The sequence below is a fragment of the Hylobates moloch genome, unplaced genomic scaffold, assembly GCF_009828535.3.
Source record: "Hylobates moloch isolate HMO894 unplaced genomic scaffold, HMol_V3 SCAFFOLD_6, whole genome shotgun sequence".
Classification (NCBI taxonomy): Eukaryota; Metazoa; Chordata; class Mammalia; order Primates; family Hylobatidae; genus Hylobates; species Hylobates moloch.
The window spans coordinates 102,361,748-102,377,901 of NW_026652281.1; the positions used below are offsets into that span (position 1 = coordinate 102,361,748).

A 16,154-nucleotide genomic window follows, 5' to 3' on the forward strand; every position below is an offset into this window, starting at 1 on the left:
GGGGGAGAAGAAAGAGAAAAGAGAGAGGAGACAGTAATAGGTAGAAAAAGAAGAATCTTTGAAAGTTTTAACAAGGAGAACAGAAACAGATTTGTGCAGCGATGTGCAGAGTGGACTGAAAAAGGAAGATAGAAGGGAAGGAGCTTTCTCCCTGTGCTGCAGTGAGAAAACCACTGCAATAATATTGGTGAAAGATGTTTAGGTTTGAGGGCCTACTTTGGAAGGGCAGCATGGGAACTGGACAGAAAGGGATCAAGAGGGGTGAACAGAAGTAGAACTACAGGTCTTAATGACTGACTTAATACAATGAGTGAAGGAGAATTAGGAGCTGAAATGACTAGTTTGAGGTCTGAATGACTAGGAGAAAAGCAATACTTTTAAGACCTTCACATAACTGGAAGAAAAAGAAACAGAAGTATATTTCCGCTCTACTATTTTAATAACCACACTCAATAAACCCAATACTTACCACAATCCTCTGTGCAATGACCAAGAGTAAGCATGATGCTAAATTTTTCTCCTGAATCCAGACTTTCATGAAGCAGTAATGCCAGAAGTTTTGAAACAATGTGGTACTTGGAGAGTACTATCCCAAAAGTAGCTATTAGTATAAAATAGGAAAAAAAGATAGTACAAATTTAAAACTTATAAATATATATATACTATATATTTTTCAGAGCTTATTCAGGTAGAATGTTATATATCTATATAACATTAAATATACACATATCATAACATCTAATAAATATGTGTATGTGTGAATAAAATATAAATTCATTGTAATAAGATGGCGGCTTATTACTATAACCCTCATTACTCTTTCTTCCCATACTAAAGACATATTACCAAAGCAAATTTTTTGAAGAATTTTTTTTCTTAATTGTTCTGCAGAATGCTGTGAAGATGAAGTAACACTAACTTCCTAAAAGCTGAGTATGCTTACTCTCCCCTTACATATCTCTTCTTATCTAGATTGGATAGTAAAGACTTTCCTACATAATCAATTCCTGCTGTCATTTAAAATACACTATTAACTGACCACAGTTCTACTGACTTACTGATGCAATGAAGCATATGCGAAGCTACGCTGAGATGTGACAAAAGTCAAAAAGTCCACCATTTTAAGCTATACTTCTCCAAATGTGGCTTTTAACAGAGTCCACCCAGAGTCTAACAATACTAATATCAACAAAAAAGTTGTGAATTCCTCAAGGGACTACATCTTAATCATTTTTGTACTTGTAAAGCTCCGCACATAGCAGGTCCTCAATAACGACTTTTTAAAAAACCATCTATTTTTTGCCCCCTAGTTGTTTGTGAATACGAATAGAGTTTCTTACTCTTCAGTGTTCGCACATGTGAGAAGCAGCAGCCATGAGTTCAAGTCTGGTTCTGCCACTCACTAGTAATGCTGTGTTGGGTAAATCTGACCTCATACTTAGCAGAAAGAGATGTATTCTTTACATAAATTGGGTTTTCCATTCTTAATCTCAAAAATATCCCTTGGTTTCTCATCTGAAAATTTTAATTTTTTTTTTTTTTTTTGAGAGATGGAGTCTCGATATGTTGACCAAGCTGGTCTCAAACTCCTGGCCTCAAGCAATCCTCCCATCTTGGCCTTCCAAAGTGCTGGGATTACAGGTGTGAGCCACCACACACAGCCTGAAATTTTTAATTTAATGCTGCCTTTTATTCCAGATGGAGTTTTGCACTTGTTGCCCAAGCTGGAGTGCAGTGGCGTGATCTCAGTACCCTCACTGCAACCTCCGCCTCCCAAGTTCAAGCGATTCTCTTGTCTCGGCCTCCTGAGTAGCTGGAATTACAGGCACCTGCCACCACGTTCGTCTAATTTTTGCATTTTTAGTAGAGACTAGGTTTCACCATGTTGGCCAGGCTGGTCTTGAACTCCTGACCTCAGGTGATCTGCCCGCCTCGGCCTCCCAAAGTGCTGGGATTACAGGCATGAGCCACTGCATCAGGCCATGTTGGATACTTTCTAATACTCCCTTCCACTTGTGAGAAACTGTTAGTCTAAACCATGTTACTACTCAATCTACTATTTCAATACTCTTCATGCTATATTCAAACGAAATTCAATTTCAAAAAAACTAGTAAGCACTGTCACTCACGATTATCAGCAATGCATGCATCCACAGTCTTTGTCACAACCACTGCAAGTTTAGCACTGGAAAGAGTCTCATGTGAATCAGATTCCAGTTGCATGAGAACTTGAGACAATACATCCAGTCCACCCACAGATACGAAGTATTTCTGAACATATGCTTGAAGAATAAAGTAGCAAAACTGTTAATATTTCAAACAAGACAGCTGAATGGTTTTATTCAATAAATTTGCATTAAATATAACATTGACCTTTTCAAATACTTTCTAAAAATCCCAAAATTAAAGAATTAAAAATCCAATCTTTACCTGTGCATATACATAATCATAAAATAGATTACTTATTTATGTATCTTACTTTGACATAGTAAAACTACAGTATTTCTTGTGTATTAGAAATCTTTTTTGTTTTATTTAGTAAGAACTGCTCTATTTTGTAAGAATGGCATTATTAAGCTGTCCTTTAGGCCGAGCACGGTGGCTCATGCCTGTAATTCCAGCACTTTGGGAGGCCGAGATAGGCAGATTGCTTGAGTCAGGAGTTCAAGACCAGCCTGGCCAACATGCTGAAACCCCATCTCTACTAAAAATAAAAATAATAAGCTGGGTGTGGTGGTGCACGCCTATAATCTCAGCTACTCAGGTGGCTGAGGCAGGAGGACCACTTGAACCTGGGAGGCGGAGGTTGCAATGAGCTGAGCTCACACTACTGTACTCCAGCCTGGGTGACAGAGTGAGACTCCGTCTCAAAAAACAAACAAACAAAAACAAAACAAAAAAAAACAAAACAAAAACCTAACCCTCAACATTATTAAACAAGTCTTTCAATAGAGTTACAAAGAATATATTCATTCATCTTGGTAATTAGCAAGCTGCCTATTTTCTGCAATCCAACATAACTAATTCCTCAGATTGACTCTTCAAGATGCAAAGTAATTTAACTGTTCTAAAAGAGCATACATCTCATCCATCATATTTACACCTAATTCTTTTACTTCTTGGAGCATAAAATTATAACAGATCCCTGAGAGTCATAACTATTCCAAGCAAAGATTCAATGACTGGTATCTATTTTTTTAAGTCTGAAGTCTTTTGTTCCCTAGTTGAAAATAATTCTGGGCCGGGCACCGTGGCTCATGCCTTTAATGACTACAGGCGTGCACCACCATGCCCAGCTAGAAATTGTTGTATTTTTGGTAGAGACAGGGTTTGACCATGTTCCTCAGGCTGGTCTCAAACTCCTGAACTAAAGCAACCTGCCTGCCTCGGCCTCCCAAAGTGTTGGGATTACAGGCGTGAGCCATGGTGCCCAGCCCAGAAACATTATTTAAGGGCAGGCAAACATTTTCAATATTATGGTGGCTCCAAAATAGATTTCTTTCCTAGAAAGTATTTTCATTTTAAAAAAATCTTCAAAAAAGAGGCTGGGTGTGGTAGTAGCTCATGTCTGTAATCCCAGCATTTTTGAGAGGCTGAGGCAGGAGGATTGCTTGAATTCAGAAGTTCAATATCAGCCTGGGCAACATAGTGAGACCCCATCTCTATGAAATAAATAAAAAAAAAAATTGGCCGGGCACGGTAGCTCACGCTTGTAATCCCAGCACTTTGGGAGGCCGAGACGGGCGGATCACAAGGTCAGGAGATCGAGACCACGGTGAAACCCCGTCTCTACTAAAAATACAAAAAACAAATTAGCCGGGCGTGGTGGCGGGCGCCTGTAGTCCCAGCTACTCGGAGAGGCTGAGGCAGGAGAATGGCGTGAACCCAGGAGGCGGAGCTTGCAGTGAGCCGAGATTGCGCCACTGCACTCCAGCCTGGGCGACAGAGCGAGACTCCGTCTCAAAAAAAAAAAAAAAAAAAAAAAAAGAAAATTAGCCAGTGGTGTGTGCCTGTAGTCCCAGCACCTCAGGAGGCTAAGGCAGGGGGATCGCTTAGGCCCAGAAGTTTGAGGCTGCAGTGACCCATGATTGTGCCACTGTACTCTAGCTGGGGTGACAGAGTGAGTGAGACTCTAGCTCAAAAAAAAAAAAAGCACTTGTTAATGCGTTGATGAAAATGGCAGTGTGTTACCACAGATTCTTAGTTATAGCCTGAGTGACAAAAACTCAGGCATATAAGCAGAAGAACATCCTAGACCACATTTATTATACACTGAATATTTCAGATTTCTTCTAATCTGTAGTTTACTGAGGGTAATGACGTCCTATAACTATCACTCATTAAAGTTGGCTTTTAGAGATAAAGGGACTGTCAGGGTATCATGGAAATAGATTCCATTTTTTTTTTTGAATTCTAGAGATATATCCTTTGCATGTGACATATGAGTATTTGTTTCAAACACCTGAATATAGATATACATCAGCAATGCGTGAAAGTTCTAGTTGTTCCACATCCTTGCCAATATTTAGCATGACCACTTTTTATTTTTAACATGCTAGTGGGTGTGTAGTAGTATCTCCATGGGATTTTAATTTGGATTTCTCTGATAACTAATTATTTCTTGAGCGTTTTTTTTTTTTTTTTCCTGAGACAAAGTCTTGCTCTGGCTCTGTCACCCAGGCTGGAGTGCAGCAGCGTGATCGTAGCTTCCTGTAAGCTTGAACTCCTGGACTCAAGTGATTCTCTCGCCTCAGCTTCCTGAGTAACTAGGACTAAAACAGGTGCATGCCACCATATTTGGCTAATTTTTAGAATTTTCTTGTAGAGACAAGGTCTCACTACGTTGCCCAGTCTGGTCTCAAACTCCTGGGCTCAAGTGATTCTCCCTCCTTGGCTTTCCAAAGCACTGGGATTACAGGCATAAGCCACCATGCCCAGCCAATCTTAAACATCTTTTCAAGTGCTTATTTAATATTCACATTTTCTTTGGCGAAGTATCTGTTCAAACCTTTTGCCCATTTTTTTAATCACCAGGTTGCTTTTGTCTTCTTATTGATTTATAAGAGCTGGGTACAAATTCTTTTTTTTTTTTTTTGAGACAGAGTCTCTCTCCGTTGCCCAGGCTGGAGTGCAGTGGCGCAATCTTGGCTCACTGCAAGCTCCACCTCCGGGGTTCACGCCATTCTCCTGCCTCAGCCTCCTGAGTAGCTGGGACTACAGGCGCCCACCACCACACCCAGCTAATTTTTTTGTATTTTTAGTGGAGACGGGGTTTCACCGTGTTAGCCAGGATGGTCTCGATCTCCTGACCTCGTGATCCGCCTGTCTTGGCCTCCCAAAGTGCTGGCATTACAGGTGTGGGCCACCATGCCCACCCAGCCCAAATTCTTAATCAGGTAAATGTTTCTCAAATATTTTCTCTCAGTCTAGCTTACCTTTCATCCTCATAGCAAGCTCTTCTGAAGAGCAAAATTATTTCAATGAAGTCCAATTTATCATTTTTTCTTTAGTTATTTATGCTTTTTATGTCCTTAGAAACCTTTGCCTACCCCCAAGGTGTGAGAATTTTCAGCTTTTGTCAATGTTTTATATTTTTCACTCATATTTATTTAAGTCTATGAACCATTTCAAGTTAGTTTTTGTATACTGTATAAGGGTTCAGATTCATATTTTGCATATAGATATCCACTTTTTCTAGCATTATTTGTTGAAAATATCTTTTCCTTCACAGAATTACAATGACATCTCTGTAGACAATCAACAACGATATATGTATGAGTCTATTTCTGGGCTCTCACTTTTGTTTCCTTAATCTGTAAGTCTACAAGGCCAGGTGTGGTGGCTCACGCCTGTAATCCCAGCACTTTGGGAGGCCAAGGCGGGAGGATCACTTGAGATTAGGAGTTCAAGACCAGCCTGGCCAACATGGTGAAACCCCCACCTCTACTAAAAACACAAAAATTAGCCAGGCTTGGTGGCGGGCGCCTGTAATCCCAGCTACTCAGGAGGCTGAGACAGGAGAATCACTTGAACCTGGGAGGTGGAGGTTGCAGTGAGTCGAGACCGTACCATGCACTCCAGTCTGGGCAACTAGAGTGAAATTCTGTCTCAAAAAAAAAAAAAAAAAAAAAAAAAAGAATCTGTAAGTCTATACCTACACCAATGCCACGCTTTCTTGATTTCTGTATAAGTACTAAAATCAGGCAACATAGTCCTACAGTTTTATCCTTTTTTCCCCAAAAGTTTCAATTATCCTAGGCCCTTTGCATTCCATGTAAGTTTTAGAATCAGCTTGTTAATTTCTAGAGAAAAATCTGCTGGGATTTTGCTTGGGAATTCCATGAATCTAGAGATGAATTTGAAAGTGACGGTCTTACAATGTTGAGTCTTACAATCCAGAGTATTATATATCTTTTTTATTTTTGTTACTGTGCGTGTGTGTGGGGGGGGCGTGTTACAGGATCTCCCTGTTGCCCAGGCTAGAGGGCAATAGCACAATCATAACTCACTGCAGCCTTGACCTCCCAGGCTCAACCAATCCTCCCAAGTAGCTCAGACTACAGGTGTGAACCATTACACCTGGCTAGTTTTTAAATTTTTTGTAGATACAGGGTCTTTCTATGTTGCCCAGGCTGGTCTTGAACTCCTAGATTCAAGTGGTCCTCCTGCCTCGGCCTCCCAAAGTGCTTGGATTATAGGCATGAGGCACTACACCTAGCCTCTTGTCTTTTTTCCAGTCTCAAGGGGGAAACATTAAGTCTTTCACCGTTAAGCGTGTTACTTGTGTTTTGTAGAGGCCCTTTATCACATTAAGGAAGTTTCCTTCTGTTCTTAGTTTATCATGAGTTTACAGATGTACGTTGAATTATGTCAAATGCTTTTCCTGCATCTATTGAAATTATCATATTGTTCTTCTTTTCTAGACTGTAAATATGATGAATTTTCTAATGTTAAACCAATCTTGCATTCCTGGGATACATGCCACTTGGTCATAATATATTATCTTTTCTATATATATTGCTAAATTAGATTTGTTAATATTTTGTTAAGGATTTTTACATCCATGTTCATAGAGCTATTAGCCAACAGTTTCTCATAATGTTGTTTCTGGGTTCTGATATTGGTGTAATGCTGGCCTTATATGTTGGGAAGTGTTTCTCCCACTTCTATTTCCTGGAATAATGTATGTGAAATTATTATTTGTTTGTTTCCTGAAATGTTTGGCAGAATTCACCAATGTAACCATTAAGGCCTGGAATTTCCTAAGCTAAGGTTTTGTTTTGCATTTTGTTGTTCTTTTTTTTTTTTTTTTTTTTAGAGGTGGGTTCTTGCTATGTTGCCCAGGCTGCAGTGGCTATTCTCAGGTATGATAATAGCACACTATACCCTTGAACTTCTAGGCTCAAGTGATCCTCCCACCTCAGTCTCCCAATAGCTGGGACTACAGGCATGCGCCACCATGCCCAGCCTGTGTTAAGGTTTTAAACTACAAATTTGACTTCTTTAACAGATATAGGAATATTCAGGTTACTATTTCTTCTTGGGTGAGCTTTGTTTGGTAGTTTGTATCTTTCAAAGAATCTGTCCAACTCATCTAAGTTGTTAAATGTCATGACATAAAGCTGTTTCTACTATTCTTTTATTACTCTTTTAATATCTGTTAAGATCTATAGTGATGTCACCTTTCATTCCTGGCACAGGTAATCTGAGCTTTCTCTCATTACTTTGTCATCAGTCTGGCTAGAGGATCACTTTTATTGATTTTTTCAAAGAATTAGCTCATGTTTCAATTATTTTTCTCTATTTCATGATTTCTAATCTTCTCTTCATTATTTCCTTTGTTATGCTTATTTTAACTTACTTGGTTTGCTAATTTCTTAGGTAGAAGCTAATATGGTTTTTTTTTTTTTATTTGAGACAGAGTCTCTCTCTGTTGCTCAAGCTAGAGTGCGGTGGTACGATCTTGGCTCACTGAAACCTCTGCCTCCCAGGTTCAAGCGATTCTCCTGACTCAGCCACCCGAGTAGCCGGGATTACATGTGCACACCACCACACCAGGCTAATTTTTTTGTATTTTTAGTAGAGACAAGGTGTCGTCATGTTGGCCAGGCTGGTCTGGAACTCCTGACCCCAAGTGATCCTCCACTTCAGACTCCCAAAATGCTGGGATTACAGGTGTGAGCCACCACACCCAGCCAGAAGCTAGTATAATTGACTTGAGACCTTTCTTCTTTTCTTATACAAGCCTTAATACTATAAATTTCCCTCTAAACACTGTTTTGCAGCATCCCACAGATTTCTTTTAATTTTTTTTTTTTATTTTTTTGAGATGGAGTCTCACTCTGTCACCCAGGCTGGAGTGCAGTGGAGTGAGCTCAGCCTCTGCAGGTTCAAGAGATTCTCCTGCCTCCGCCTCCTGAGTAGCTGGGATTACAGGTGCCTGGCTAATTTTTGTATTTTCAGTAGAGACAAGGTTTCACATGTTGGTCAGGCTGGTCTCAAACTCCTGACCTCGAGCGATCCACCCGCCTCAGCCTCCCAAAGTGCTGGGATTACAGGTGTGACCCACTGTGTCTGGCTTTTTTTTTTTTTTTTTGAGACAGTCTCATTCTGTTGCCCAGGATGGAGTGCAATGGTGTGATCTTGGCTCACTGCAACTTCTGTCTCCTGGGCTCATGCGATTCTCCTGCCTCAGCCTCCCAAGTAGCTCGGATTATAGGTGTCTGCCACCATGCCCAGCTAATTGTTGCCACCATGCCCAGCTAATTTCTGTATTTTTAGTAGAGATGGGGTTTTACTATGTTGGTCAGGCTGGTCTTGAACTCCTGACCTCAAGTGATCCACCTGCCTCAGCCTTCCAAAGTGCTGGGATTATAGGCGTGAGCCACCATGCCCGGCCTAATGTATTTTCATTATCATTCAGTTAGAAACATTTTATAATTTTCCTTATGATTTATGCACTGACTCACAGATTTTAGTACTAAGTTGTTTAATTACCAGATATTTGGGGCTTTTCTAGATGTTTTGTTTTTATTCATTTCTAATTTAATTACCTTGTGATCAGAGAACACACTCTATGGGTTTTTAGTCTTGCTATCTGGTTTCTCCATTTTATGAGAGTACCTGGGGTGATTAAAAAAACGATGCTGCTACCATCTTCCCAATATCCTCCTAAAAATATCTACTTTTAAGATTTTCTTATCTTTAAGAGTCTAAATACATCCAAAATAACCCAAATTACAAGAATTCAACTGATTCAATAATAAATTCAATAGTTTTTATTATGCTTTGAAATATGTTTCTTCAACTATGACCTAGAAAATAACGAACACTTACTGTTATTTGCAAGAGTGAGTCCAATAAATGAGCAAATAGGGCGAATTATCTCAGGTGTCATGCAATGTTTTAGCCATTCATTAGCATGTGGAAAAAGGGAACAGCAAAACATTTGATTCTCATCTGAAAGAAGACAAAGTCAATCATGATTTAATATGACAGTTGGAAAATACCAGTTTTCATTTGTTTTTATCTTTATTTTTATATTTAAACATTACAGATAATTACCATTTTGAGGATTGTTGACGCAGACACACAGAGTACTACACACTGAAGACCACAACTGATAACTCTGGAAAACATTTTTATCTGACAAATCCAACTCATGTTTTGAAATAACTGTCCTATTAGGTTAAAAAGAAAAGAAAGTAAATTAATACAAATGTGTTAAGGTCCTAAGTAATGAATAATTAACAAAAAGAAATTTGTATTTGTTTACCTGAATAACCATGAGAGAACTGTAATACAACCTGTTTCTCTCACGAGTGTTTGTCCGGTCCCTTAAAAAAATAGCCATATAAAAATATGAGTTTTATTTACAATAATCTTGCAGAAATGAAGAACAGTTAAATTTTATTTTACCAAATAACCTTTAAACAACTTTAAAGTATTACAAAGTATAACAGAATTATGGTGGATAAAAATCTGTAATCAAGATTATTATGAAAAATATGTCACTACTGCTTAGAGACTAATTGCATTCAAATTTCCTCTAAAAATCACAAAACTCTTACTTTGCATCATGGTTCTGTATTGCAGTATCAAGGTAAGTTCCAAAATGGAAAAATAAATAAATTCAACCTTTTCTAGTTTTTCCAAAATAAAACAAAATCTAGAAACATTTTTTTTAAGTGCATGCCTGGCAAGAAGGTGCCTCCTCAGGCCTCTCTGGCAAGAGGCTTAGCTGAATGAATTACCTGAGCCTGCTCAGACTATCATTGTGCCTGGGTCTGTGACCCTCCCCATGGAAACAATAATAGCAGAGGACTAGAAGGGTGAGAGACCAGCCACTGCTAGCAGAAGGTGAGGCTTGACTCCTCCCCTTCAAAGGATACAACCTGATACCTAGCTTCCCTGAGGCTGCCCCACCCCCACCCAACACCCTAGGGGTTTGGGCCTTGAGCCCTACAACCACCCAGACTTCCCCCTCTATTGATGCCCACATTTCCCCTCTAGCAGGAAGGGTGGCATGAGAGAGTCTGCTGGTACTGAATACGGTCGTTGTGCTGGGATCTGGGTGACATGGGGAAGGGGTTACACAGCCTTGGCCTCCCCAAGTGCTGGGGTTACAGATGTGACCTACTGTGCCTACCTAGAAGCATTTCTTTTTTTCTGAGGCAAGGTCTTGCTCTGTCACTCAGGCTTGAGTGCAGTGGCTTGATCACAGCTCACTGCAGCCTCAACCTCCAGAGCTCACTCAATTCTCCCACCTCAGCCTCCCAAGTAGCTGGTAGCACAGGTGTGTGCCACCACACCCAGTTAATTTTCCTTTTCTTTTTTTTTTGTATTTCTTTGTAGAGAGACAAGGTCTCACCATGTTACCTAGGCTGGTTTCAAACTCCTGGGCTTAAGGGATCCTCCCACCTTGGCCTCCCAAAATGCTGGGATTACAGGGATGATCCACCACCCCTGGCCTAGAAACATTTTAAATGCTTACAGAATTTCTAACAGTTTGAAGGATTAAAATTTTAAAAAGTTAAAAAATAACTGAGCAGTAAGTATACGGGAACATTCTATATTATCTTTGCAACTTTTCTGTAAATCTAAAATTATTCCAAAATAAAAACCATTGCTGGCTTATACCGTAAACACTGTAACTAAATGGTCAATTCAGCAGAAAATCAACTAAACTAATTCATTAAATGCCTCTCTTTTTCTCTTTAAACCTGTTACCTTTCAATGCTAAGCACTATAAATTACTTTATTTCTTAAAATTAATAAGTACTGAATGATTAAATACATGCTAATAACCCACTTTTCTTTAAACTAGTATTCCTCAGAGGTGAGGTTAAAAAAAGACACTGGGCTGGGAGCAGTGGCTCACGCCTGTAATCCTAGCACTATTTGAGACCAGCCTGGCCAACATGGTGAAACCCCTGTCTCCACTAAAAATCCAAAAATTAGTTGGGCATGATAGCATGTGCCTGTAATCCCAGCTACTCAGTAGGCTGAGGCAGGAGAATCGCTTGAACCAGGTGGCAGAGGTTGCAGTAAGCCGAGATCATGCCACTGCACTCCACCTTGGGTGCCAGAGCGAGACTCTGTCTCCAAAAACACACACAAAAAAACTGATATAAGAACTCAAATAAAAAATTAATAATGGCTGTTCCAATTGATTAAAGTGTTTTCAAATAGTCATAAGAGAATGTACTTACTATTATTTGAAACCAGAACCAAAATAACATAAACAGACATTCTTTTCAAATTTATGTTTGAATCATTAGATAAGAACCAAGTTAAGTCTTCAAACAACTCTGAAGTACACAAAGTCTGCTGACAGTAAACTGAAATATAAAATATAATTTTAATTTCAATGCATTGTCACAAACATGCTTTAAAATATGCTGAACAAAATAAAAAATTGCCTAACTGGGGATGGTTCTTAACCAAATCTCATTTAATTGACATTTATTAGTCATACAACAAAATTTCTCACAAACTGATATGTGCTTACTCAATTAGCAGACCAAAGAAGCAGAATATTAATCAAAAGTACTTAATCTAGGCTCCAAAACACATACTGAAATCCCCTAGAATTTACAATAAAAAACTTTCCTGAATAAAAAATTAAATAAAATTTAGCAAAAAAAAAAAAACACTTTAAAGGATGAGTAATAAAACATAGCATGAAAAACAATTCAAGAAAATTCAGAAACCTACTTTAGAAAACAGAGGGACAAACAATATTTGTTCTATGTTCTGAGACTTTCCTAGAAATAAAAATCTTTTCAAAAATCATACTACCTGATAGGTTTTTTGTGTGTGTGATAATGCAACAAGCAGAATTTTACAAAAATAATACAGACATAAAGATACAATCAACATTTTATCCAGTTCCTAGAACCAGCCATTAGACCCTATCTCAAAGGCAAGGACTAAGCCAGGCACAGAAAGACAAACATCATGTTCTCACTTATTTGTGGGATGTAAAAATCAAAACAATTGAACTCATGGAGATAGATGATTACCAGAGGCTGGGAAGGGTAGTGGGAGGTGGTGGGTATGGTACCAAAAAAAAAAAAAAAAAAAAAAAAAAAGAATGACTAAGACTTACTATTTGATAGCATAACAGAGTAACCATAGTCAATACTAATTTAATTGTACACTTTAAAATAACTAAAGAGTATAATTGGATTGTTTGTGTCACATAATGAATAAATGCTTCAGTGGATGGAAACCCCATTCTCCATGACGTGATTATGCACTGCATGTCTGTATCAAAACATCTCATGTACCCTATAAATATATACACCTATTATATAGCCACAAAAATTAAAAATAAATTTAAAAAAAAATTCAAGGACTGTATCTTACTTATCCCTGTATCCCCAATGCCTTGCACAAAGATTGGTTCCTAAAAGGTGATTTTTTTTTTTTTTTTTTTGAGACAGGGTCTTACTCTGTGGTCTGTCACCCAGGTTAGAGTGCAGTGGCATAATCTCGGCTCACTGCCACCTCCACCTCCCAGGCTCAAGCAATCTCCCACCTCGGCCTCCCAAGTAGCTGGGACCACAGGTGCACACTATCATGCCCGGCTGATTATTTGTATTTTTGGTAGAGATGGGGTATCACCATGTTGTCCAGGCTGATCTCAAACTCCTGAGGTCAAGTGATCCACCTGCCTCAGCCTCCCAAAGTGCTGGGATTATAGGCGTGAGCCACCATGCCTGGCTGATGAAGAAATATTTAATAAATAAAAATATAAGAATATAAAGTTGGTCTGACAAAACAATGGTTTATATTTAACCTCATTTTAGATACACTGCAGAAAAGTGTTCTTGCCAATGTGAATTTCTATACCCAAAGCATGTTTACCCACACATGACATGGTTGTGGGTTATCTTCATCCTTTGATCTGGAAAGAAGATGAAAGAGAAAGGAAAAGACAAGGAAAAGGGAAGGGAAGGAAAAAGGGGAGGGGGGGCAAAGGAGAAAGGGGAGAGGAGGGGAAGAGAAGGGAAAGGAGGGAGGGGAAGGTAAGGGAAAAGAAAGAAAGAGAAAGAGAAAGAGGAAAGGAAAGGAAACGAAAGGAAAGGAAGAAAACAGAGAGAAAGAGAGAAAGGAAGGGAGGGGGGAGGGAGGCTAGATAAAATTATTCAAACGTAAAAAAAAAGGAAAGGAAATTAACTATAAAATTAGTTTTGAGTATACTGTTAAAATATAACACAATGCTTAAAGTATAATGAAATAAAGTTTTATATTTTACCATTTTTTTCTGCAATAGCTCCTAATGTATATAAGGCTGCTTCTTTTACCATGCTATGTTCACTTGACTTTGCAAGATTTTTTACAAACATCAAACCACCAATTTCCCGAAAATAAACACTTGCATTACCTGTAGGATGTTCAGAAAAAAACAAAATAGAAATGATATTTATTTTCATTATATTTTCAGGGATAAAATAAATCACATGAAGACAGTAACATGATATGTAGAATAACTGAATGGAAGATAAAGAACTATGCTTATTTGATATATCAGAGTACTAAAGAACTAGAATCACAGATAAAAATTCACTATTATATCTTACTGTTTTGTTGACAAATTGAATGAATAGTGACCAAAGCCTCCTTTTGTGAAAAAGCATTGTCCATTTGATACTTTAGACACTCCAATAATAAGTTCAGGTCAGTCTTCATTTCTAAAGAACAAAAATGTCATTATTTTAAACCAAAAGGTTTACTTCAAAAACTAACCATTCAAATCTCACTTACTAAATACATATCTTTGGAATAGTCAACTTTTAAAGTAACAGGCATGTATTACTTTTATAATCCAACAACCATGTATTTTTTTTTTAATGTTCTTTAAATAAAAGAACTTAAAATGAACATCTTATAGTTCTTTGAGTTTCCCTTTTTATAAATATAGGAATAGAAAGCCCAAATATTATTCTCTTTAAGTAAAGCTACACAGGTTTAAATATCTGTCATTTAGAAAAAAAAGTGGATAAAAATGAAAATATAACATATGAGAATTTGTGGGATGCTACGAAAACAGTATTCAAGACGAAAGGTCTCAGATCAACGACGTCAGCTCCCACCTTAGGAAACTAGAAAAAGAACAAATTAAACCCAATATAGGTACAAGGAAGGAAATTATAAAGATCTAAGCTGAAACCAGTGAAACAGAAAACAAATACAGAGGAAGTTCTTTGAGAAGAGCAACAAAACTGATAAACTTCTAGCCAGATGATTTAGGAAAAAAGGAGTAAAGACACAAATTACCAATATCAGAAATGAGAGAGATGGCATTACCACATTCCACAGATATTCAGAAGATATTAAGGGAGTACTACATACAATTTCATACCTATAGATTCAACAACTTAGGTGAAATGACATCACCAAAACTCACCCAAGAAGAAAAAGACAACTTGAATAGTCCTATATCTATGAAAGAAGTTGAATTAAGAGTTAAAAACTTTTCCTCAAAGAAAACTCTAGGTTCAGATGGTTTCATTTGTAAATTCTACCAAACATTTAAGGAAGGAATAATATAAATTCTACTCAATTTTTTTCAAAAGTTTTTTTTTTTTTTTTTTTTGAGACAGAGTCTCGCTCTGTCGCCCAGGCTGGAGTGCAGTGGCGCGATCTCGGCTCACTGCAAGCTCCGCCTTCTGGGTTCATGCCATTCTCCTGCCTCAGCCTCTCCGAGTAGCTGGGACTACAGGCGCCCGCCACCACGCCCGGCTAATTTTTTTTTTTTTTTTTTTGTATTTTTAGTAGAGACGGGGTTTCACCGTGGTCTCAATCTCCTGACCTCGTGATCCGCCCGCCTCGGCCTCCCAAAGTGCTGGGATTACAAGCGTGAGCCACCGTGCCTGGCCTCAAAAGTTTAAGAGAAGGAATACTTCCTAACTTATTCTATGAGGCTGGTATTACCTTTATACCAAAACGGAAGCCATTAGCAACAAAACTACAGACCAGTTTCCTTCATGAACATACATGCAAAAAGTCTAAACAATTTTAGCAAATTGAATCCAACAATATATTAAAATAAAAATACATCACGACTAAGTGGGTTTATCCCAGAAATACAAGATTGATTTATGATTAGAAAAAAATCAATGTAACAAAACTTAAACAGGAAAACCTTTTGGTCATCTCAATAGATATAAAAACAGCATCTGATAAAATCCAACATGCATCCCTGATTAAAGAAAAATATTCCGCAAATTTGGAATAGAAAGGAACTTCCTCAACCTAGCAAAGTGCATCTACAGTTGAAAACCCTACAGCAAACATCATACTTAACAGGGAAAGACTGAATATCTTCTCTCTAAAACCAGGTATAAGACAGAGATGTTTGCTCGTATCACCACTCCTATATAACATTGTCCCGGAGAGTCTAGCCAGTGCCGTCAGGTAAGAAAAAAGAAATAAAAGGCACCCAAACTGGCAAAGAAGTATTTGAATTTGCATACAACATGATCTTCTACATAATTGGATGGAATCTACAGAAAGCTACTAGAATAAGTGAACTAAGTTTTCCAGATAACTCTTTAATACATAAAAATAGATTGTACAGTCAAGTGTTGCTTAATGATGGGGATACATTCTGAGAAAAGCATCATTAGGTGATTTCATCATTGTAT

At 38.1% G+C, this 16,154-nt stretch overlaps 1 protein-coding gene across 7 annotated transcripts in view; it reads right to left on the minus strand.

Moving 5' to 3' along the window:
- TERB1 (telomere repeat binding bouquet formation protein 1) overlaps positions 1 to 16,154 on the minus strand; it is a 46,479-nt gene that overhangs the window by 21,418 nt on the left and 8,907 nt on the right. For 6 of the 7 annotated variants that reach the window (XR_009214221.1, XR_009214220.1, XR_009214219.1 and 3 more), the window contains exons 4-11: positions 14,088 to 14,198; positions 13,763 to 13,891; positions 11,712 to 11,840; positions 9,776 to 9,836; positions 9,565 to 9,680; positions 9,337 to 9,459; positions 2,130 to 2,282; positions 470 to 601 (exon numbers count right to left, since the gene is read on the minus strand). Coding sequence is in view for 4 of the 7 variants with exons in the window: in XM_032157561.2 (XP_032013452.1) it covers positions 470 to 601; positions 2,130 to 2,282; positions 9,337 to 9,459; positions 9,565 to 9,680; positions 9,776 to 9,836; positions 11,712 to 11,840; positions 13,763 to 13,891; positions 14,088 to 14,198 (954 nt within the window). In the remaining 3 variants the exon portion in view is untranslated. The remainder of the gene's footprint in view (positions 1 to 469; positions 602 to 2,129; positions 2,283 to 9,336; positions 9,460 to 9,564; positions 9,681 to 9,775; positions 9,837 to 11,711; positions 11,841 to 13,762; positions 13,892 to 14,087; positions 14,199 to 16,154) is intronic. The other variant, XM_058441076.1, reaches the window with a different exon arrangement.